General features: G+C 34.1%; 1 protein-coding gene and 2 long non-coding RNA genes across 3 annotated transcripts; 2 read left to right on the top strand and 1 right to left on the bottom strand.

Moving 5' to 3' along the window:
* The first annotated feature begins 1,344 nt into the window (after positions 1-1,344).
* On the top strand, positions 1,345-12,584 carry LOC148206219 (uncharacterized). Its single transcript, XR_015785935.1, has 2 exons — positions 1,345-1,591; positions 12,025-12,584. It is a non-coding gene; the product is annotated as an uncharacterized LOC148206219 (long non-coding RNA).
* Positions 4,642-7,278, top strand: LOC148206220 (uncharacterized). Its single transcript, XR_015783531.1, has 3 exons — positions 4,642-4,785; positions 5,244-5,342; positions 6,990-7,278. It is a non-coding gene; the product is annotated as an uncharacterized LOC148206220 (long non-coding RNA).
* A 6,564-nt stretch (positions 12,585-19,148) lies between the features above and the next one.
* Positions 19,149-19,651, bottom strand: LOC148206218 (transcription factor PAR2-like). The gene has a single exon (XM_088113059.1). The coding sequence runs from the start codon at positions 19,495-19,497 to the stop codon at positions 19,285-19,287; it is 213 nt and encodes a 70-aa protein (XP_087969185.1). The 5' UTR covers positions 19,498-19,651; the 3' UTR covers positions 19,149-19,284.
* Between the last annotated feature and the right edge of the window lie 5,068 nt (positions 19,652-24,719).

The raw sequence follows: 24,719 nt of genomic DNA, 5'->3' as shown, positions 1-24,719 counted from the left end.
TAATTTAAAACTTGAACAATAATCAATTGAACAATGATATGTGGATAAATGATGATGAATCTATCTTGGAAAAGTAGTGGAATTAACCTATCTCATAATAATTCTTTCTAAGTTTCCTCTTTGTTCTTCAAACATTCTTCAAACATTAATTCCATTAGCATAGTTTCTCACTTTCATTCTTGAGCATTACATAACATTCATAAGATTCAAATATTGAAAAACAATTTCGTATTCATCTCTCAAGGTTACTTTAACTCTATCTACTTTCTTGACTACTGACTTGGAAATACCGAAGTTGCCTTGAAAAGTAGTATTAATTTGATAGCTTCAACGACAGCGTATCACTTGAGCACCTCATTTAAGGCGTAGAGCGTCATTCAGTTCGTAAAGTTGGCACTTGGGCCTCCTTGTAAGGGCGCTAATCGCGACTTTTGTTGACATATCAGATCTGCTCTATTTAATACTAAAACACGAAGGCGTCTGGGTCTTTGGTGGTTTGGAGGCACGATTTCATTTAGAGGAGAGCTTGGAGGGTTGCTAGGGTTCGTGGGAACACTCCCTTCTTCCTCTTTGGATTCTTTTTCTTCTTCGATTGGCATTTTGTAAGCTCTAAGGCTCTCCATGGAAATGGAGAGCCAAACGCATCTTGTTGGGGATAAATGTAGCTTGATATAAGTATGAGGTATATGGAATATTTTGGATAGATTAGGTTGTGGTTAAGTGGCTGTGTGGTTTGATCAAAATGCCCTGATTGTGTATTTATTGTTTGACCGTTGTAGCCTTAGAAATCCTGTTCTATGTTGTTTAACCATTAGTGTAGCTATGTGTTGGATGGTTTAGCAAGGTTTTTGTTAGGAGATGGTGGATTTCGGTTAAAGGATACAAGTGTAGGTAACTTTAAATTTTCGAGAACGAAATTTTTGGAGTTGGAAAGAATGTAAGACCCGGATAAAATAAAAATATATTTCATTTTTATTTTATATTTTCTAATATTAAATATTTATTTATTGCATGATATTGGATGATAAAAGTGTTAAAGAGATATAGGAAAATTAATTAATAATTGTTTTATTTTATATTTTTATGGATTCCTAAGTTTAAGGGAGGAGAGAGAAATTCTCTTAGGTTATTCGAATAAGGAGGGGCTGACGGTTTTCTTAAATTTAGTTTGGTGCGTGCATGCAGAAAAGTGAGGGTTTGGAATTTAGGTTTTAATTAAATAATTAAATAATTAAATAATTAAATGAAATAACAATAGGAAAACTGAAAGTGTTATTAGGGTGGAGGTATTTAAGTGGGATTTAGGATAAAACCTAAGGATACCCTGGAGTTGTGAAAGAAAAGTACTGATAGTAGGGAGATGATAACTGGAAGTAGTCGTGACATGGTGGAGAGCAAACCTAGCATCCTTGTTCTTACCTAGAGTGTGGTGAGAGAGATTGGAGACCAACCCTACTCTCAACTTTCTTGGCCAAACAGAGAAGGGAAAGATTCCTTATTCCTACATCACGGTGAGAGTGTGTAGGTGGATTAGAAAATCAAAAACCGTGAAGAGTAGCAAGTGTAAAGTGAACAAACCCCTGGAATCCAGGTAAGGGGAACTGACCTTGCTTATTTTATTTGGTGTGCTTAATGTGTGATATCCATGGAATGAATGTATGTGATTATGGTTGTTGTTATAGAACGTATAATTGCGGTTCTGTTCTTCTATAATGTGGTTGTGTGTACCTTGGTTGCTAGTTGGGTCTGACTTCGTCTTGTTTCCATCACTGTTATCTCAATGACTATAACTGTAATAAATTGGACTACACAATGGGATGGTGTGAGTCTGTGGAATTATATTAGAGTCGGGCTAGAAGGATGTTATTGTTTAAATGGTTGTAGCAGGGGATAAGACTTCCATTCGATGTTGTAAGGTTTTGTATGCAGTAGTTTCTACTGGGTTTGAGTTTTTGAGCAAATAGTGAATGCATGAAAAAGGAAATGTCGAATAAGCTAATGTCTCCAAGTTATTCTTCATGAATTAATATGCCTCGTTCTACGTGTGATGGCTTTTGCTTTATGCAAAGACAAAGTCCAGTTGTTCATTACACGTTGTTAGGTATCTTAAATTTATAATAATGTTATCAAATAGTATTCTTTTATCATGAAATAGTAGATTCTCGGATTCTCGTAATGAATGCAAGCAAAGTATTAATATATTAAGTGGCATGCAAAATATAATAACGTTACTAGTAAGTATTGCATGCTTTTAATTGAATTATTCACCTGAATTCTTTTAGTATTCCTTTATATAAATGTTATATAAAGATACAGTATTAGGGGTCATTTATATTGTAGTTGGATGATTGAAATTTATAATAATTCATGCGGTTTTGAAGGGAAACAAAACATGATTGAATTAGGAAATGTTGTCGGTTGAGTGATATCAAGTGCATGGTTTCTACAAAATATTGAGTTGCTTTGTTATGGTTCTTAACTTAATTTGAGACGTGTGTAACTCTTGTTTTGAGTGTAACACGGGTAGTTAAATAGTATTTTATGGTTTGGTTGACTTGTCATCATTTTGATGATTTCTTTATTATTGTTTCGAGAATGCCTATCATATATGGGTTTGTCGCTTGGTTGTGTGAGCATAATATGGTTTATTTCTTATGGAATTGAGTTTATGTTTGTGATACCTAGTGAAGCTATTAGAAGAGTGGTGGAAGTAGCACTGATACTTGTTAACACTCCGCAAGTGTACCGAATCGTATCAAGTAATAATAAAATGGTAAGACCAAGTATCGTTTTCCAAAGGACTCACGGCCTAGACAGTTATGTGATTTGTTGATAAAATTAGACTTGTAAACGAAATCATTGGTTTGAATTGAGGAAAATAAACATGAATGCAAGTGTTTGATCAATTATATTGAAAGAAGCAAAAGAGATTGATGTAAAATATGGAATGATGATGTTGTTGGGGTTTCCGATTTATCCTATCCACTCTCATGTATTCAAGAATTCATCTTTCTTCATTAATGTTAATGTCACTTTCTAATTTACCTTAAACTCGAGGTCTCGGTGAAGAAAGCCTACTCCTAATCACTAATTTACAATGTCTTGTCTCCCTAAAAATTATTCATGCATTACATTCGCATAGAAGCTTAAAGGCAACCAATCCTCCTATCCCTATGTCTAGGTAATATTGCTCTTGGGAGAATTTCCTCAGTTCTAGATTTATCTATATGTGTCCATATAGATAACATCAATGATCATGCAATTGAATGAGTTAAACAAAGCATGAATAGAGTATAGAAGAAAATTCCTAACAATTAATGAAGCAAAGCATATAAAATATAGAACAAATTCAATACATGAGAGTTTCAAAGGATTACATCGGTTCCCCAACAACAATGGAGGTTTAGTTCACCATAGACATGGTGAAACTAAATGAAATACAATGAAAGAATGAAAGATAGAACCCTAAAATTTGAAGAAAGGAGCTTCCGCATCCAAAATTTGCCTCAAAAGGATGAAGAAAGTGTGATTGCGCCTCTTTCTGTCCAAAGATACAAACCTTAGGTCGACTAAACCCTTATATAGTTTATTAAGAATTACAGAAAGTAGGCTTAAGCCCAATTAAATGGCGCTCAACGACACTTTTGGCGCTCAGCGGTAAATGCGGTTCTTCTAAATGGCGCTCAGCTACAGTTTTAGCCCTCAGCGGTGACTACGGTGCTTCAGAACGCCGCTCAGCGGTAAAAGTTGCGTTGAGGGGTGAATGGGACTCTTCTTTTGTGCACTTTTACTTCCTTTCCTGAGTCCAGCTCCTTACTACTTCAACTTCTTTCATCTAATTCATCTTAATTCCTGCCAAAACAAGGAAAACCAAGCATAAAACCAGTCCAACTCTCTTATTTTCAAAACTTAAGCAAAAGCATTATTTCAAGCTAGTTTCTAAGTCATAAAGGTTGTTTTTAATATCAAAATTAAGTATAAAAATAACGATTTTTCAACCGTTATCACAACCCCAAACTTAGAACTTTGTTTGTCCTCAAGCAAACAAAATGTAACTCAGTCTTCCACCAATCCATACAATGGTTCACCACATTCAAAAACTCTTTCTTTCAAGACATGTAATTACTCAAATCAGCTCATAAAAAATAATTCAGTCAAGATGCACACATGCTTTAATTCAATCAAACTCATTGTGGTGTTCACATAATCACAAAGTATCCAACAAATGCTATTCTCATGAATGATCAATTAACTAAGCATAGATGTAATCATGTGCTCATGGAATTATTCCTCACTAGATAAAGTGTCTCACTCAATCCCACAAGTGTATAGAGGTCACTCATTCACTCTACTATCACAATATCACATGAATCAACTTTGCCTTTCATTTAACCACAATTAAACACCCTCACAAGCAAGCATCATCACAAGGACTTTTCTATGGCTTACAATGTGGCTGGGTTAAGAAGAAAATTGGTTTTTCTAGATCACAAAATCCTTGAGTTAAGAGAATCACTACAAGAAAAATGTCATTTACATACGGATTATTATATACGGATCTAATTCGTAGATAAAAATTTTATTATATACAGATATTATATACGGATTATAAAATAATAATAAAAAATTAAAAAATTAATTAACCTAACACAAGAGGCAGCTACTTTCATTCGTGCATCTTCAACCATGCGTATTTTCACCTCTCTGTTCAACCACATTTCATTTTCATTCACTGCCTCGCGTCTTCTTTGTTTTCTCTCGAGAGCGCCTCTCAACCATCCACAGGTTTGTTCATCACAGAATCACTTCATCCTCATAATCTTCATTTCTTCCTTTTACTTTCACTTTCATATGCATAACCACCTCTGAATCCTAGGGTTTTGTCCTCCTCTTTACTTTTCCTTCATTTTTAACCGATTAAAAGCACTTTTCTACTGATTAAAACCCTTTCTACCGTTTGCTCTTCGATTTCCATCGATTAAACCTGCATTTGCGCCGTTTAAACACTTTTGTACCGATCAATCTTGCGTTTGAACTGATTAATCGGTTCATATTGAGTTTCTCCCCATTTTTAGGGTTCTTTCGGTCTAGATTAGGGTTCGTTCTCCCTTTTAGAGTTTTTCCCCAATTGTTCCAGCTTCTATTCGTTTGTTTAGGGTTTTTTAATATTTTCTTCTGTTCATTCTCCGTTTCGCTCTCGATCTCGAGTTCGTCTCATTATTTTGCTGCGTTTGCTCAACAAGGAAGCTTCGAAGGAGTTCAAGTCGAGCCCGCGTCGCTCTTTTGGTCATCTCCTTGGAGGCTCTTCCATGAAGCACGATGGAGCATGCTACCAGAGATAAGTATTGCTTTCCTTGTTTCTATTTGTTTGTCTTCAATTGATTCAAGTTGATTGTTCTCTGTTTTGATTTTTGTGCATCTGCTTGTTGAGTTTTCTTCAATTTTTCCGCGTTGTTAATGTTACTTTTCCTTTTATGTTTTGATCTGTTGTAACCTGCATTTTGTTTTCGTTCATTACTGTCTTGAGTTCTATTTTGTGATTTTGTTCATAAACTGTTTGTTTAAATGTCTAAGAGAGCTAATATGAGATTGTTCATTCTTGAATCTCAAGTTCTGTGTTTAGGTTTCAAAGTTGAATGTTCCTCTTTTCCTTTTTCTTATTCTCTCTTCTCATTTTTTCTTCCTCCCTAGAAGCCATCAAATCCTGGAATCCATTGTGCAATGGGACGTGAGAGGAAGCAATTATGTTCGAATGAAAACAGGGGAATAAGTTTGATGCAGTTGGAATTTGGGGTAGTAATGAATAATTGAGTTGGAAAGAGTAATATAGGGATAATATAGGTGTAGTGTAAATGGGAACTGTTTGAACTACGTGGAATCAAGACCTAAAAACAAAATTCAGAAAATGGGTTAAGGTAAAGAATTGTTGATATTTGAGTGGTGATGTGTGGTTTATTTTAATCTATTAAAATCATGAGAAAAGAAAACAAGTAATATTGGGACGCGAATTTAAAAGTGGTGAATGAATTGTCTTTATTCCTTGAATTGAGTTTGTATAAGTTAGGGAATGGAGATGCTATGCTTTCACGTACTGTTCGGTTAAAATTACAAAAACTCAATATATGGGTTTTTAGAATGATTAGTGAAGAGCCAAGTATGACTTGATTATAAATTAGTTTTGGAAGAAAAGAACTTGGAATTGCTAGAATATTATATTAGTCAATGTATGCTTTGATTAAATGAGAACAGTGAAATGAACTCTTGATATGTTAGACAATTGATGAACCATAATTTTTTTAGTGATTAAATAATTGGATATAGTATGAACTGGTAGGGCAGGGGGTAAGATCATCACTAATGAGTAAAGACACTAATATGATATGTTGGGAAGCTTCTTTAGAAAGAAAATTCTGTATAAAAAAAAACCTTATTGTTTGCTGTCACGAAGACTTCCTGTTAGCTGCTATAAATTTTGTTTATATATTGTTGTCTTTGCTGTATAGACTACATAAATGCTACACTAAAAAAAAATTGCTGTCTTTGCTGTAAAATCTGCATAAAACCTTTGTTGTCTTTGCTGTAAAATCTGCATAAAATCTTTACTGTCTTTGCTGTAAAATCTGCATAAAACCTTTGCTGTCTTTGCTGTAAAATCTGCATAAAACCTTTGCTGTCTTTGCTGTAAAATCTGCATAAAACTTTTGCTGTCTTTGCTGTAAAATCTACATAAAACCTTTGCTGTCTTTGCTGTAAAATCTGCATAAAACCTTTGCTGTCTTTGCTGTAAAATCTGCATAAAACTTTTGCTGTCTTTGCTGTAAAATCTACATAAAACCTTTGCTGTTATTGCACCTAATACCTTGCTGTTTGGGCTGTTCTGGATGCTATTATTGCAATTAAAACTTTGCTGTTTGCTGCCCAAAAAGTCTTGCTGTTTTGGTTAAAATGGTGCAGAATATCTTTGTTTTAAAGCTTTCTGTTTTTTACAGATGCAATGTGGTTATTGGCCAATAACCTTAAAGGGAAAATGCAATGTGGTGAAGTTGTTATCACGGTGATGGAGTGCAACGACAATATCAATCCAAGATGAACAAAATCCTTAGTGATTATTAGGAAATTATAGACTTGTCATTCTATGTTGTTTGACATGTTATTAATTGTAGAATTTATATTGTTTAACATCTTAGGAACAGTACAATCTATTTATGAATATTAGACATTTTGTAAACTTATTTGATAATGATTTTTAAGTAATATATATCTATTCTTAATGTGAAATGTTTGATATGGTGTTAAATAAAAGTTATTGTGATGGTTGGTTGTTATTACAAGTTTAATTGTAATCAATGTATGTGCAGGTGTTGAATAAAATAATTTTTTCTATAAACAATGTTACATACGGATTTTTCCGTATATAATTATATACGGATTTTTCTGTATGTAATTATATACGGATTTTATATACGGATTTTTTCGTATATAATTACATACGGATTTTTCCGTATGTAATTATATACGGAAAAATCCGTATATAATATTAGCTACGATCATTTTATATACGGATTTCTGTCCGTATATAATCCGTATGTAATACTATTTTATATACGGATTTTTGAAGTTTTATACGGATTTTGACGGTAGATAATAACGATTTTTCTTGTAGTGAATCAACAATTGAACACAACCATTCTTACTTCTTCTCAACTTTCCTTTGCATTGAGCTTTTCTTTTTCTTTCTTTTCTTTCCTTTTTATTTTGCTTTTCACGTGCTTAGCTCAATGCTTTTCATATTCCCTTTTTAGACCTCCCAACAACCCTAAAATTGAACATTTATCAATACCACAATATATTTTTCAGCTCAACTCAAGGTAAAGATTTTCAAAAAGGGTTTTCTATCATGTTCAAGGCTAAAGGTTCAAAGGATAGAACACATTGTGCTCTCTTTTATTGGGCTAAAATCATGCATTTGGCTAATAAAGGGTTACCAACAAATGGCCGTGATCATATGACACATACAAGCAAGTGATTCAATCATAGAAACCTGGACAAAGTCATTCATGCTTTCAATGTAATAGCATTCAATCACAAAAACTCTGGAGTTCAAAACCTCACACATAAGTTCATTCAACATTCCACATACACATTCTGCATAGCATCGTAATCACAATCACAACATCAAGCATTTGTTCACATAGCTTGTGAACAACCACCTGTATATCAACATATAGTGCATAATCTCAACATCAATCAATATCCAAGCATCATCAAGCAATACTCATCATGCATAAATAACAAGCAAACCATCATAGCAGATAAAGTTTTACACTGAGTACATCACAACCTATTCTAATAACATAAGCAAATAAGTTCAACAGTACAAAACAAAAGATAGAAAAAATCCTACTCTAGAGGTAATAGCATCCATCAGTAGATACTATCTCAGCTCCTCATAACCCATGTTGTCATCCGAATCTTCCTCTTCTCCTTCATCTTCTGCATCTTCAAATTCATCATCATCCTCTTCATCATCCATAGCTGGAGCTTCAGCTGTTCCAGCTCCACTAGCCTGAGCTTGCTCCTCTGGCCATGCCACCACATTGTTGAACTCATCCGTGGTCCACCGATGTCCTGGGGGTGTATCCTACATCCCAATGATCATTTCTGCTGTGGTCACCTGCCCTTTGTGGATGGACTACATCCTAGCATCTATAAGAGACATATACATATCTCTCATCTGAAACGCCTCTACATCATGAGGCTGTGCAGGTGCCTGTGGTGGTCCTCTTCCTCTGCGAGGATGACGTGGTGGTATTGGCTGAGCTGCCTCATCTCTGCCACAATACTGCCTATAGTAGGCCTCATCAATCGCCTTTTTAGGCCTTTCAAACGGCGGTGTAGAAATATTCACTCCAGCTAGCTCACAGAGGTATGTGATCAGAGAAGGATGCCCCAAAGGTGCCTTATTGTTCATAGTATTTGCACACACCTATATGTCATTGGCTATGACCTGGCCAATGTTAATTGATGGAATCCTACTTGACTTAGTCTTCCTTTTGAATTTTTATTTTTTAGCTCTTAAGGAGCATGGGTTACTATAAATACCCAGCTCCTCTATTGTATATGATGGAATCCTACTTGACTTAGTCTTCCTTTTGAATTTTTATTTTTTAGCTCTTAAGGAGCATGGGTTACTATAAATACCCAGCTCCTCTATTGTATTGGGACTTTTGAGCTGAATGAGAATTATATTTCTGAAATCAGAATAATTCTCTCTTGAAAGTCATAGGCTAGAGAGTCCAAAGACTCCCTCTAGCCACCTTCCAAGCACACTCTCATTCTTCCATTTCTTCAAACTTCACGGTGCTTCTCTTTCATTTCCACGCTGAGCCTCCACTGCCACATCTGGCACGCGTCAGCTGCCAGTACGTCTCCATTCTCTCCTTCGCATTTCATTCTCGCGTCTTATTCCACCACAAAACAGATCTTCATTTCTTCACATCTCAGAATCCACATCTTTCCCTCTCACGTTGCACATCACAGAGCATCTCACTATCTCTCGAGAGTTCTCATCATCGAGAACCATTGCTTCCATCACAGTAAGCCTCTATTCCATTTCTCTCTTCACAGATTCCACATCCTTTTCACCATTTCTTCATTTTCTTTGAGTTTTGACCGATTAAACACCTCTCCAACCTTCGTTCTTTCCTTTTTCACCGTTTCAAACACCATTTCCACCGATTAATCGGTCAGTTTAGTGATTCCTCACCGTTCTAGGGTTTCCTTCGTGTTTATAAGGATTTCCACCGATTAAACTTTAGATCTTAGGGTTTTCTTGAGTCTGTTATTAGTTTAACAGTTTTCCTTCGAGTCAGCTCTCGATTTAGAGCTTCGTTTCCATTCCGCTGCGTCTTCACTCGTCGGAGAGAGCTTCGAGGAGGTTCAGTTTGTGTTCGCGCATCTTCAATCAATCTCTCCTCGACGTTCGTCCATCATTAATGCTCATCCCTCTCAGCATACAGTACAGAAGAAGAGCCCTATTGACAATAATATCAGAGACATGCGAATAAGGCTGGATGTTGGCATGAGAGAACGTCATCCAGTACTTTGCTAAAGGAGTCAGATCAGCTCTCCCGATATTCACAACAGCACCATTCCTATTTCTTTGAAAGTGCCCTCTAAGCACGTAAAGCACGCTCTCCACATCAACAAAATATGCTCCTTCTTCCATACTCAAAGCAAACTGACACTGCTCACCAACCCATTCTGTATTTAAGAACCTGTTAATGGCATCAGGATCATACCGAATGGTGTGTCCTCTAACATAGCTCATATATAGTCCTCATTGGGATGATCACCCAACTGCCTTGCATTGGTTTAAAATTCTTTCACTACTGCTATGTTAGCTGGTGCAGGATAAGTGGCTAGTCTCCCCTAATTCCTGTTCTCCAATTACTCTCCAAATTTTCCAGCCTTCCTTTCCATCAATAACCTTCTATCTTGGACAATATTGAAATGACGCTCATGCTTGCGGGAAAGGAACTTGCTGGAATAGGAGCGTTCTGGTTCGTTATCCTTCCTCTGGGATCCTATAGTCTTGATTCTCTTACCCAATGAGGAGGTCATCCCCGCATCAAACACAATTCACAAAACCACAAGACATATTGTTAAGCATTAGTAGACCACAAACAACTCCTTAAAACCATTCCTATCAAATAGTTAAACCACGAGACTCCGGCAACGACGCCAAAAACTTGTTATCAAGTAATAATAAAATCGTAAGTCCAAGTAGCGTTTCCCAAAGGACTCACGCCCTAGACAGTTATGTGATTTGTTGATTAAATTATACTTGTAAACCAAATCATTGTGTTTGAATTGCGGAAAATAAACATGAATGCAAGTGTTTAATCAATTGGATTGAAAGAAGCAAAAGAGATTGATGTAAAATATGGAATGATGATGTTGTTGTGGTTTCCGATTTATCCTATCCACTCTCATGTACTCAAGAATTCATCTTTCTTCATTAATGTTAATGTCACTTTCTAATTTACCTTAAACCCGATGTCTTGGTGAAGAAAGCCTACTCCTAATCACTAGTTTACAATGTCTTGTCTCCCTAGCAATTATTCATGCATTACATTCGCACAGAAGCTTAAAGACAACCAATCCTCCTATCCCTGTGTCTAGGTAATATTGCTCTTGGGAGAATTTCCTCAGTTCTAGATTTATCTATATGTGTTCATATAGATAACATCAATCATCATGCAATTGAATGAGTTAAACAAAGCATGCATAGAATATAGAAGAAAAACCCTAACAATTAATGAAGCAAAGCATATAAAATATAGAACCAATTCAATACATGAGAGTTTCAAAGGATTACATCGGTTCCCCAACAACAATGGAGGTTTAGTTCACCATAGACATAGTGAAACTAAATGAAAAACAATGAAAGAAACATTGTAATAGCAGAGTGAAAGAAACACCAACACCTCACTATACACCTGTGAGTTGAGTGGTACACTTTTGAGTGCTTGAGTGATACACTTTTGAGTGCTTGAGTGAAACACTTTCTTTGGTGAGGAATAGTTCTTTGATTTTCTGATTGCATCTCTGCTTGGTTGATTGATCATTCTTAAGGATAGCATCTGTTGAAGTACATGAGCATCACACTGATTTTTAATTAATTAAGGCATCTGTACACTTTTTGACTGATATCTATATGATGAGTTGATAAAAGTGATTGCTTATTTGAAAGAAAAAGTTTTGAAAAAGGTTGAGTCATTATAGTGATTATTCTGAAAAGCTGAGTTACAATCTGTTTTGCTTGAGGACAAGCAAAGTTCTAAGTTTGGGGTTGTGTTAACGGTTAAAAATACCGTTATTTGTGATGTAATTTTGATACTAAATACACCCTTTTTTCACTTAGAAACTTGCTTGGACTCATGCTTTTTCATTAAGTTGTGTGAATAAGAGAGTTGAGGTTGAATTTGATGATTTTATGACTAATTTCCCTTGTTTTGATAGGTAATGAGAGAATGCGGAAAGCAGATATGAAGTGCTAAGGAGTTAGAGCTCATAAAGGCCTGGAAAAGCACCAAAAGGAGGAACCGCATGAAGCTTGGGCGCCCTATCTGGAGGCTTGAGCCTCGGAAGAACGACGTCCACTGCCCGGGCGTCCAATTGAAGGCTTCAGCTCTATATGAGCATCGTCGACCACCCAGGCGCCCTAAATGGGGCGCCCGAGCGTCGCAGATCCGGCCCAAGTTTTGCTCTATTTCGACTCTTTTGGACCGGACCCTATTTCTACTCTTTTCTGACTTTATTTAAAGGACCCAGGCGCTCTAGGTTTTGTATCTCTGGCTAGAGCAACACAACAACACAGTATTTTACTCTCTGAAGGCGGATCTGGAGGCGGGAGCTTCCTCTTCTACTTTTAGGGTTTCACTGTCTCATGCTTTTCCATTATTCATCTAGTTTCTCCATGTCTATGGGGAACTAAACTTTATTTGTTGTTGGAGGATGATGTAACCTTGTGAACTCTCATGTATTTGAATTGATTCTTAATTTATATGTTTTTTCATTAATTGTTAGGGAATTCATCTGTTTCAATGCTTGCTTTATTTAACTCATTTAGTAGCATGATTTATGAATTGCATGAGTGTCGAGAGGTTCCTTACAATTCAGGTTCTTGTTGAATTCTCCCAAGGGTAATATTTCTCAGGGATGAGGGTATGAGTACTTGGTCGTCTTAAGCTCTTGATCTTCAGACTTAATTTTCTAGGAACGCTAGGAATTGTACGAACTAGGAATTAAGGTAGGCTTATATCGCCGAGGGATCGGGTTCTAAGTAATTTAGTGAGTGACGTTAACATTAATGTAAAAAGAAGAATTCTTATATACATGAGAGTAAATTGGTGAAATCAAACCCTAACAACATAATCATCTCATTTTATAAACAACCTCCGGTCATCATTGTGTTCTTTGCTATTGATCAATTGCATTCATATTTAATTTTCTATCTTTACATTTTAAACCAATGATCTCTTTTGATTTAAGTCTTAATTAATCGAGTTATCACACAACTGTCTAGTGCCGAGAGTCTTCAGGGATACGATACTTGGTCTTACCATTTTATATTACTTGTGTGATTTGGTACACTTGTCAATCCATCAACACACATTCGATATTTCGTCCCATTAACATAAATCCCTACCCCAACGAAAGTGAGTTATGTATTTGCGAACTTCATAAGACGTCTAGTCACAACCTAGAATGATAGGGAGATTCATCTCATTCTCTTCATTTGAAATATCCACTTTAATCTCAATGATTGAATCCTCCTCAAAAAATTCAGGAGAGTCATTCTTATTTTCCTTAATATTTACACCAATTGTCGCACTCCTAGACAAGTCCAAACTTTGCTCGATTGATCCCTAGCTACCCTACGAGAAGACTCCTCAAACGAAGAAAGAGAAATGACAGACATTATTACCTTAAGCAAGAAAATGGTCAGTTTGGCAAGAAGCAGAAAAAGAAAAAGGTAAAATTGATAGGTCAAGCCCACCCCTATTTATAAAAGTGGGCATCTCAACCGTCTTCAAGCCCCAAGCGTTATACTTTTTCGCATCTAATGGTCCAGAAAAATCCAACGCTTCAAATTCTGACAAGCACCAAGTTTAAGGCATCATAATTGTTTTTCTAAATGGTCATAATTCAAAACGAATGACCAACAAGAAGAGTAACAAAACCTAGCGGCCAAAGAACAAACCACTTCATAACTTAGACAATGCTCGGGCTTGGAAGGCATGTGCACATCTCGTTCGATCAATATTATCCAAACGGTCAACCATTTTAGATGAAATCAGACCAGGAAGTTGAAGTATTATAGAGATGAAACGATCAAATCATGATTAATCTTGTTTGGGTCGTAATTAGGTTTATCCTAATCAAAAACCCATTACAAAGTCTATAAATAGATATTCAAGATTAGGAGCTAGGTTACACATTAATTACCCATTTATTGTCCTTACAATCTAAATCGAACTGACTTTGATATCGGAGAATCTTTGAGAGATGCCCCTCAATCGAAATTGACGAACGAGACTTGAACTTAAAGGCGATGAGTTGAAGACCATCCCGTTGAAAAGAAGACTCGACCTCACACACCTGAAACAATATCATTTAATTTTTTTTTTGTTTTATAGAATGTTATCATTATATTAAAATTCAAATTTTACAATACACAATATTTTCTTATAATAATTTACTAATAGAAATTTTCATATTTCATGAAAATTTTCTTACAAATTTATTATAAAATTTTGCAAAACATAAACTTTTTCTTTTTATTTTTCTTAAGAGTTTTAATTGGCCAATAATGTCTTCATGAATAATTATTTCTTGCAAAATTATAAAATTTACAACGATTTTCTACAAAATTTTATGTCAAAAATGTGTTTTACAAAATATTTTGCAGCAATTTCTTACAAATTATTATTTATAGCAAAATTTATATGCATTTTCTAAGAAAAAGTTTTCAAAAGAAAACTAGCGGTGTTTTTTTTTGAGTGAATGTAAAACTAATTCTAATTCACATTCACTTAAAATTAATATTTTTATTAAATAATTTTGAAATGTATTTATTTAGTATTTTATTGATAGCAAACTAATTAAATGAATTTTTAAAAATAGAAATGTAATTACGCAAAAGTTGAAAATAGTTTTAAATGGATATGCTTAAAAGTAAAATTTTCTTCATGTTAAAACTTGAAATTAAAATTATTATAAAATAAATAGTTCAATACTATTTATCTATCAAATCTAAAAGTATTTATTAAAATTAATTAAAATATATCTTTCATAAATTAGTTATTCCAAAAAATATTAAAATTAATATTTTAGTTTTAAACTATGAATTTTTATATTAATTAATTTTATTTTTTTCCTTTTTATATAAGACCGAAAAAAGAGGTAAAAATATGGAAAACTCATCTTGGAATTCAGTTTCAAAATAACGAAGTGTAACTGATTTTTCGATGTCATACTTTAAGATAGGCTTAGAGTTTAAGTTTTTGGCGACCAAATTTTGGTCTTAAGAAAAATCATTGTAAATGTATAAAGATGGACTAATTGTGTTATTTGGGAATTTTATTTTTCATATATTATTGGGGTACAAAAATCAGAGAATTTGAGACAACATTTATAATGTTTTTTTTTACAGAGTCACTATCTGGAGATTGTTAAATGGAAGTTTCAAGTATGAAAAGATAACTTTTATTTTGGTTTTTTTATAATAAGAAAAGTTAGAATATCATTATGAAAAAATATTATAGACAATTTTTTTATTAATAAAATAATATATTTCTATCACATTCAATAATTTTATATTATTTAATAACTGAGATCTAAAATAATTTAAATATTTTTTCTTTTCTTTAAAATCAAAATCGTGAAAAATTAAAAAACTGACAGTAACTTGTATGGTGATTTCTTTCTTTTACACATACAATATTCAACGAGAAATTGTTTTGTCTTGAATTATTTCGCCTAATGCAATGAACTTTATCATTTCAACCATCCTATGATTTGCAATCCTTCCTTAATTTATAGCGGTTTAGGTGAACGTTTCCTCATAAGTTGGAAACCAACCAGCGAGGGCAGAACTCCATTAACATGATATTACGACATATGAATGATATTAGGAAATTTTGTGGCTTTATTTTTTTTTTTCATTTTTCAATGTTTTTATCAATGTGCTTGTTACTATGCACTTGCACGCAACCCATCGGTATTGGTCTATCAGCTTCTCAGCCGGTCGGTCTCGGCAAACCTCTTGTCGTTCGGTCTTGACAACTGTTGAACAGATTTAATGCACAAATAAATGTGATAACGGTTACCGTTAAGGTTTGCATTAATGACCATTAAGAGGTAAATTAATTTAGATTCCTTTAAACTCTATAAATAAGGGTTAGGTTTGAGGTAAAGTCAGATTCAACTCATACTACAATACGTCCTATTAGGACTTCAATATCTAACTGTAACAAACAGTTTATAAAATCACTCCTAACTTGAGCGTCAGAGTGTCTTTTGCAGGTACCTTCCCTCTTTTACAACCGAGCGGCCAATATTGAAGGTGACCGATCAGTTTAAACTGGAAGAAGACAAGCGAAGCACACCAGTCGAAGGTTAGTGTCTCGGTCTCACAATTCACACCGAAACCATGCTAATTGTCCCATAGGTTAGCAAATTATGTGCAACAAACTCAATAAAATAATATGCAACTTTTATGCACATCAGTCCACATGACTATTTTTTGGCAGGTCAACTTAGAAACAATCGAACATTGTGACTATCCAGTTTTTCCATCACTTTGAATCTTAGATTTGGCCACGATAACTTTGTTGTTTCAAGTTACCAAATTCAATCTATAATTATTCAAATTTTATATTACTTTAAATCTATTTAGATAGATCTATTTTAAATTTAAATTTATAATTTTAAATTTTAAGTTCAATTCATTTAATTGAATTTGAATGGAAACAAATTGAATAATTTAAAAAAAAAACTCAATCAAAGTGTATTTAGCTCATTTTTTAAGTTATGAAATAATAGGTCAGACTAGTATTAAGGTAGCATCGAATCATACTCATCTAAGATTAACCTGGTTTAGTCCAAGTTCATGTTTAGTGAGTCAGACTTAATATGAATTGAGTTAATCTAAGTATAAGTTAAGCCAAATCAATATAAGCTTAAGTTGAATCGAATCGAAAAAAGCCCACATTCAATTAAGTCACATTCATTTTATTCATAACTAATTTATGTTCAATTGAGTTAGCTCTGATCAAGACTAAGTCGAATATATCTCCATCAAGACCAAGTCAGGCCTAACTCAATCAAGACCTAGACCTATCAAGATCAGCTCAAGCCTAACTGATCAAGACCAAGTTAAGCTAGCTCCATCAAGACCTAACCCCATCAAAACCAAGTCAAACTTAGTCCAATCAAGACCAAGTTAAGTCAGGACCAAGTCAAGCCTAGTCCAATCAAGACCAAGTTAGGCTAGCTCCATCAAGGCTTAACCCCATCAAGACCAAGTCAAGCCTAGTTCAATCAAGATCAAGTTGAGTTGAGACCAAGTCAAGTCTAGTCCAATCAAGACTAAGTTGAGTTGGAACCAAGTCAAGTTGAATTAGCTTAAGTATAGGTCGAGTCAATCCAATGTAGACCTAAATTAACTCAAGTTGTCCTAGTTAAGCAGAGTTAGTTTGGCCTCAGGATGAGCTAAGTTGTATTAAACCAAAGGTCGAGCAAAGTCGATTCGAGCACAAATTGAGCTAATTCAATCTAAGTTGAAGTTAAGTTGAGACAACACAAACCCAAGTTAAATTTTTCTGGATATATGTCATGCCAATTGAAGAGAATAAGGTTGGATGGTTAGATCGAGTTGAGTCTAATCGAATCCAAATTTACTAAAAGTATTGTGGAATTAAGATATCTTAATCAAGCTAGACCAAGTAAGTTGGATCTATGTTTGAATACATTGAATTAAGACATTATCTAACTAAAGTAGATTTAATCTTAGGTCAAATTTATTAAATTGATCATAGATTTAATCTAACTGAGAAAATGAATTTAGTCTATATTTAATATAATTTAAATTTGCCTAAAAAGAAATCTAAACCAAATTGATTTGATTAGGATGGATATGAATTATCCAGTATATTTTATTAAATCTCCTTTACATCTAAACTAAAAAAGTTCAATTCGTAATTAGCTCTAGTTAAAATATTTTCCCTTACAAGACAATAAAAGTACCACCAACATGGTTTTTATTGTTGTCAACTACTGAAACTTCTATTTTTAAGTCGACCCTAGTGATTCAATTTAACTACTAATCCGATCTCAAAATTACTATATTGAACTTTGTTTGCCATATAAATACTACGGAAAAGTATAAAAGTGATGGTTTGTCCGGTCACCTTAGGTTTGCTATTTTATTTAGTTTTGAGATTATATAACAATTGTAGGTCGCCCCAGCGTGGTTACGAATATTTAGTATCACAGTTGCATATAAGGCGCATTTACATTGATCTATGTTCTTATACATCAATTATCTTTGTACTACGTCCTACAACATAAAACCAGAGCGATGAATTGGTGTATCCGAAAGAGAGAGTATAAGAAGTAAAATTAGGGTTCGGTTAGCCACAAGTACATTGCTTTTAGACTAATGTACTTTAAAAGTTTCCTGTTGGGTAACATGAAAATGTAAGTGCGCAACTACCTCCTCAAAGAACGTAAAGTGGTAGGAAAAGGGGTACACAAACCCTATTATCAGGATTTTTTTTTTCAGAGGTTTGGTGGGGTAACCACTATCTTTAGACTCTAACCAACAATTCGGATAATATTGTTTAGATTGCTCACTGGTAATTAACCAAATTAAGACCAATCAATGATTGGTTGGCTACATTACTGTATACATGAATACTCGTTTGTGATTCGTATATGAAAACTGAAAGAGAAAAAAAAAAATTACAAACCTAAGTAATTTTTTAGGGCTGTTAGTATGAAGTTTTACCACTAATTAATAGTTTAAAAACGAAGTTAAGAAATAGCAAAGTACTACAGTAAACCGTGGTTATGGGTATGTCAAAACGCAAAAGAAAATGCAGCATTACATATATGCATGACAAAATCAGATCCTATATTAAGTTAAATTCAGTACGCAACAATGTATCTTCATTTATATTGCTTTCTAATGCATCAACATTGAATGACATGAAAAATTAAGAAGGTCAAAGATAGGATTTAAGGAAGACAACTAAGAGGTGTGGTGTCTGTCTGACTAATCAATTAAACTGAATAGTCAAGTTAACAAAGAGTGGGAAACTCTATTCAAACATCATTCTAGTAATTTTTTTTTTCATTCATGCTTCGGATTTTATCAAAATTTCCTTTCTTTTTCAGTATTTCTAAACACCAATTAGTAAAAGACTAAGTGACTACTAATCTAAATAATAAGAACGAATACAAAAACAAACACAAAATTTTGTTAAGCCCCAGATTTAATTAAATAAATGTGTGATAATCTGAACGCTGTTGTAGAAAAAAATGTGGAAGTGAAGAGAAAGGAAAGTAAGCGAGCCCAATTGACCTCAGAAAGGAATTAGCATAGGCATTAATTGATAAAAATAAATATAATAGATGAATACATATAAGAACAATGATGGTACAACTTGATATAGCAATGCTTCACTAGCTACTAAATAATAATGAATATCATCATCAAGCATTGAAAACCTTGGAAAGAGCTTGCAGCACATTGAGTTGGATCCTCAATTTTAAGATGTGTTCCGCCGTCTTAAGGAAGAGCCGGTCGGGGTTCATTCCGGCGCCACCGGGAACCAGGCGCTGCAGCTTCTTCATCCTCCTCTCCACACCCTCTTGCCTCCTCCTCCTCTTCCCCCACTTCACCTTTCTCATGTCCCTGCAACCCATTAATTTTTAGCACGATTTTGTGTCCCAAAGGAAGAAAATACTAATAAATATGATAGATTTTTTCAAATGAAAGAAGAGAAAGAAAGGAAAGAAGAAAACAATGATGGGAGTGGAAGAGAATGGCATGGAATGAGAAAAGGGGGAGGGCTATAAATGAATGGAGAAAAAGGCAAAGTTCAAGAAACGGGCCATGAGAGCCGAGCCCAGCCGATCCCATTTTCAAGTGGCTAGCGCGCCGAACAAAACATAAATAATAATAATATTTTTTTTTATTCACATGCACTGCTTATATATAATATGAAATAATTTCCGCTATTTATTGGTTGTAGGTTATTATGTGTATTTTGCGTGTGGATTTTGGAGGGAGACTCGGTTTTAGTTTGGCGTGTACGGGCCGGTGGGCCAGGCCCTTGTTTGTCGTGGAGCGGCCCACGCACGTGTCTGTCAGTGGCTGGCACCAGCCAGATTTATGAACGGCTTGCGTTGCATACACGTGTCCTAGTAATCCTCGAATCCCGACAGTTGTTCGCTCCTGTCACGGGATCGGATCGGTTGCGTCATGCCCCATCGTAAATCCGAGTGTGAGTCAGCAAATCGTGCGGCTAACGATGGTCCTGCGATGGACCCCACGCGCGAAATTCGGTTTCCCGTGCGGCCTCACATGGCCTTGTTCTTTCTCGTGTGGTGGTGAGGTCCAACCAAATTCCAGAACACTTCTCTTCACCAGAGACTCACTCACCCTTGCCTTGCCTGCACCCACCATCATTCATCTTCCCATTTCTTTTTTTTTCTACTTTCTTTTTTTTTCTTTTAAAGGTAATAAAACATTATTAATTGAGATAAATAGCTAAAGTACGTTAGTCTAAGTGATTGAAAATTTAGTCTTCTCGGGACAAATTTACTCTTTTAAATAAAGTTTTATGTTGAAGGAAAAATTAAAAGAAAAAGTTTTTATTTATATGTTTCTTGTAATAAATTAGTCTTAAAAGTTGAAAATAAATGTTTTTTTTTTCTTAACTAGTAACATTTTGTTACTTCGAAACATTTAGAACGACAGAAGAAGAATCAAATTTGAAAATCCATGGATGATGTAATCAAAATCTTGAGGTCATGGTCCACTCAAACTAGTTGGTAAAGGCTTTGATCTATGATATTTGGTTGCGTAATATTTATGCTCTCAAACTATAAATAGTTATATATATTTTCATTATTTAATTAAATGAGTCATATACCTTTTTAATACATTTTCTGTTTGGTTCTTTAATTAATTAAGTTGTGGTGTAGAGATGCCTTTTATATTAAATGTCTAACAATTGCTACATTCATTTAGTTTGCGTTATCAGAGAACATATGCTGGTTAAACTTAAAAAAAACATAATTAATTTTTAAATAACATCATGTGTTGGCTGGCTAAGTTTAAGAAAAATTTATAACGTTAGTGGTTAAAATATGTAGCAAATTATGAATACTATAGTATAGAGAGAGAGATTATGATTGAGTCTCTCTCTCCTCATCCTGATATTTATCATTGCTAGTGGGATACACGAGACCATGTGTGATGCAACTTAGATAGAATATTAGGAAATGAAATGGTTGTATATTAAAGTATGAAAGAAAAATATATATCGCTATATGTCTTGGTTTATAATATACAGATACATTTCTTTAATGTTATGGCACTCCGTTATTATTTTAACTTTTTTCTAATTCCAGAAAGACCACATTAGATTTAGTTGCCTCTACTTTACGTCTCTCGAATTGATTAATTACATGGGACCAAACTAGCCTGGCTTCATAATTATGAACGATTTTTGGCTACATTTTTTGTGAAAATCTAATTAATATTTAATACAATTAATTAGGCCTTGCAGAATCCATTTATTAGTCCCTTTTCCTTTTCGGATAACCAACAATTAGGTATACAAAAACTCTAGCACAACATGTTATTAGGACAGAATTCCGAAGACAATTTTAAAACCTCCGTTTGTTGAAAACAGTTAGGTAGAAAATGTCTTTTTTTAAAAAAAAAAAACTAAGCAGTTAAATATACATGAAGAAAACTCAAAGCATTTAGGATACCTACGAGAGACATGTAACAATAAAATCACCATGTTTAGGTTGTTGAGACCTTTACGGTAATTATTATATCAATTATAGCCTTCAAGAATGTTTTCAAATATATTGACTTTTTGAATGCTATAAAATTAACTTGTTTTAAGTAATTTACTCCTCCATAAGTACATCAAATCCCAATTGCCTTACTTTTTGTTGGATCAGTTTACGATATCTGAGCATCGAAATTTATGTTAGACATGTCTATGATTGTGTTAGAAATATGTGTCTAAGCTCGAGTGAATGAGTTAGTAACTTTTCATTAACCTGTTTAATTAGTTATCTCTTTTATTTACTTATCATTTTTATTTATTTAGTCTTCTTTTTACTTCATTCTTTTCCACATTTAATCTAACTTTTATCCTTCAATATACTATTTTTTATGAGATTCTTAATAAAAACTTTTAAATATATATATATATATATATATATATATATATATATATACACACACACACACACACAACAAAACATTACAGAAAGTATGTGAAATAAATTGTATAAACTAGTCTACTATATATTATGAACATCTTTAGATTGATAAATTAGTTGTTTCTTTTATTCGTAATAAATTGTAATACCTTGGTCAATTTTATATTATTTAGGGCCTATTGAAACTTAACATTCCACTAAAAAGTTCCTAAATTTGAATAAACAAAAAAAGTGACCACTTCGTTCGTTTCTTTTTTTGGTCAGCTACGAATTCGTTCGTATACGTTAATCAATAAAATTTTACACGAATTATTCGCACTGATGATGTATATCAAAAGTAAACACTCTTAACTTTGAAGTTTTGCATTCATATATTGTCCACAAAACGCACATAATATCTAAAAGGAAGTATATGTACTCTACACTTGTTGCATGTGCGTATAGGAGTCATGCCCTAGCTATATATGAACTACATTAAAGATTATATATGTCGATACATATACGAGGATAGGAGCTGTCTAATCTTATAAAATAATTTAAATTTATTTTATAAAAATAGATATTAATATATGTGAGTGTTGGAGCTGTAGAATAGGTTGCTAGCGCGAGCTGGGTAGCGAAAAAGCGGTCCCCTTATTAGAAGACTAAGAAAGTTTCCAGGGTCATTGAAACCCATGCCATGTGACGGTTGACGATGACATTTGTCGAGAGATGAAGTGAAAAATTTATTACACAGAAGACATCTAAAATCGAACACCTACATGCTTCTTCGTACGTACCCTAGTACACACAAACACGACAATACCATAAGATATAAAAATGGTTATTTGACTTGGTGAAATCACAGTGTGGTTGAGTTAATGCAGAATGCTGAGCCACTGGGGTAAGCACAGTAATAGTAACAGTATAACAGTAACAGTTTTTAGGTTACCAAGAAGTTGGAGAATTCACATGGGTTGTCGTAAGAAGTAGTAAATTGAGATGGAAGATGGTAGAGTGAGTGAGACCCATCTACTTACACAACCCTAGGATGTGCAAATCATTAATAACGTCACAGGCCTTTGCTTTTGTCTCTCTGTAATTACCCTACTTACACATAAATTATCTGCACCCGCATAAATGGTGCTGTTCGAACTTCGTGTAACTCACAATTAATTCACCAATTAATTCTTACCCTTTCTTCCAATTCTCTCCCACCTTATCACCTCATTTCACCCAGTTTCACAATATCCTGCCCAACAGATTAATTAATATCTAAACTTATTATTATTAATTCATTGCCCCCCACCCACTTTCAGTTTTAATGCTCTTAGTTCCCTTCACTTTTTTTATAAAATCCTATTTTTAATTATTCAATTCTTTATCACCAATTCCTTATACCCATTCATGGAACAACATTTTTTTTAATCTTTAAGCACCGATAAATCAGTTTTTTCTCATTGTTCTTGTAATGAGTTATGGTCTTACAATATGTGTGTGTTTTTAGAAGGGGAAATCTTCATTACAAGTTCATTCTCATTATTAAGATGTGATTATAAAGACTTCTACAGGGGAATTGATCTAGACTAATGTTGACAGAGGGAATTGTGTAATCAATTATTGACCTTGTGTATTTAATATTTGATTATACAAGATATTTTGTATGATACTGAGTGGGATTGTGAAGTCTTATGGCATAATGGGAGTTTGACCTTATGATATGGAAGGTTTACAAGATTACAACAAAAAGAAAAGCTCGATGTCGTATCCATGGCCGTTTCTCAGAATTCCAATTCCATCGTTGAAATTCATGTTTAAGTGTATGTTAACATATATAGTTAGAGACAAAACAGGCCTTTTGTGGTAATATTTGGGTTGTCTCGATACCATCTTAGTTTTTACAAACTTAAGTGATGCATGTTGGGTATTAGATATCAATCATCACAATTTTTTGGGCATATGGAGAACAGTGTGGTCAGTCCGTACACATTGAACAATAGTGTATATTATCTTAATGTTATAATCTCTTAGGCTTTTAGCCAATTTTTTCAGGGTTGTTTTGTGAGTGGATGAGGACCTAATTAAGGCTTGTACTCAAAGAGAAGTCAATTGATTTAATCTTTATATATCTTACATATTTGATTTTTTGGAATTTGATGTGTATGAATGACTTAAAGGTATGAACTTGATCTTTTGGAGCCTATGATTTGACGATTAATTAATATAGTTAAATGACACTAGGCTTGTGTTTGATAAAATTTTACCCTTGTTTTGAGGCTTGGGGCAGTTGAACAAGCCGAGGCTCATGCTTAATGCCCTAGGTTTTATGACATGTTAGACAACGTGAGAACTTAGAGAGTTTGTCTTGTGAATGCTTTTAGGAGTTTTGTCACTTAGTGTAAATAAATTGAATATCTTAGTCAATTGACTTTTTCTCACATTGATTGAAGGCTTGGTGTGGTTGAATGACTTATTTGTAGTGTCCCACTGTTTTTTTCTTCGGTTGATTAGGAGCTTTGCATTTAACCTTCTTGTGTGTGGGTCGAGTAACTTCTTAGAGTACACTTTCATACTTTGCAGTCCGTTTTTAAGTTACTCCATTGTCTTTGGCACCGACAGTTTTCTGATATCGATCCATGAAAGTCGTCAACACATGTTGGAGGGAAAACTCAGGATTGAAGCTCTTCACTCGCCGCACG

The sequence above is a fragment of the Vigna umbellata genome, chromosome 1 (assembly GCF_029865625.1).
Source record: "Vigna umbellata cultivar VRB3 chromosome 1, Vumbellata_1.0, whole genome shotgun sequence".
NCBI lineage: Eukaryota > Viridiplantae > Streptophyta > Magnoliopsida > Fabales > Fabaceae > Vigna > Vigna umbellata.
The sequence above is the reverse complement of the archived record's forward strand: the minus strand, read 5'-3'. Positions and strand labels throughout refer to the sequence as shown.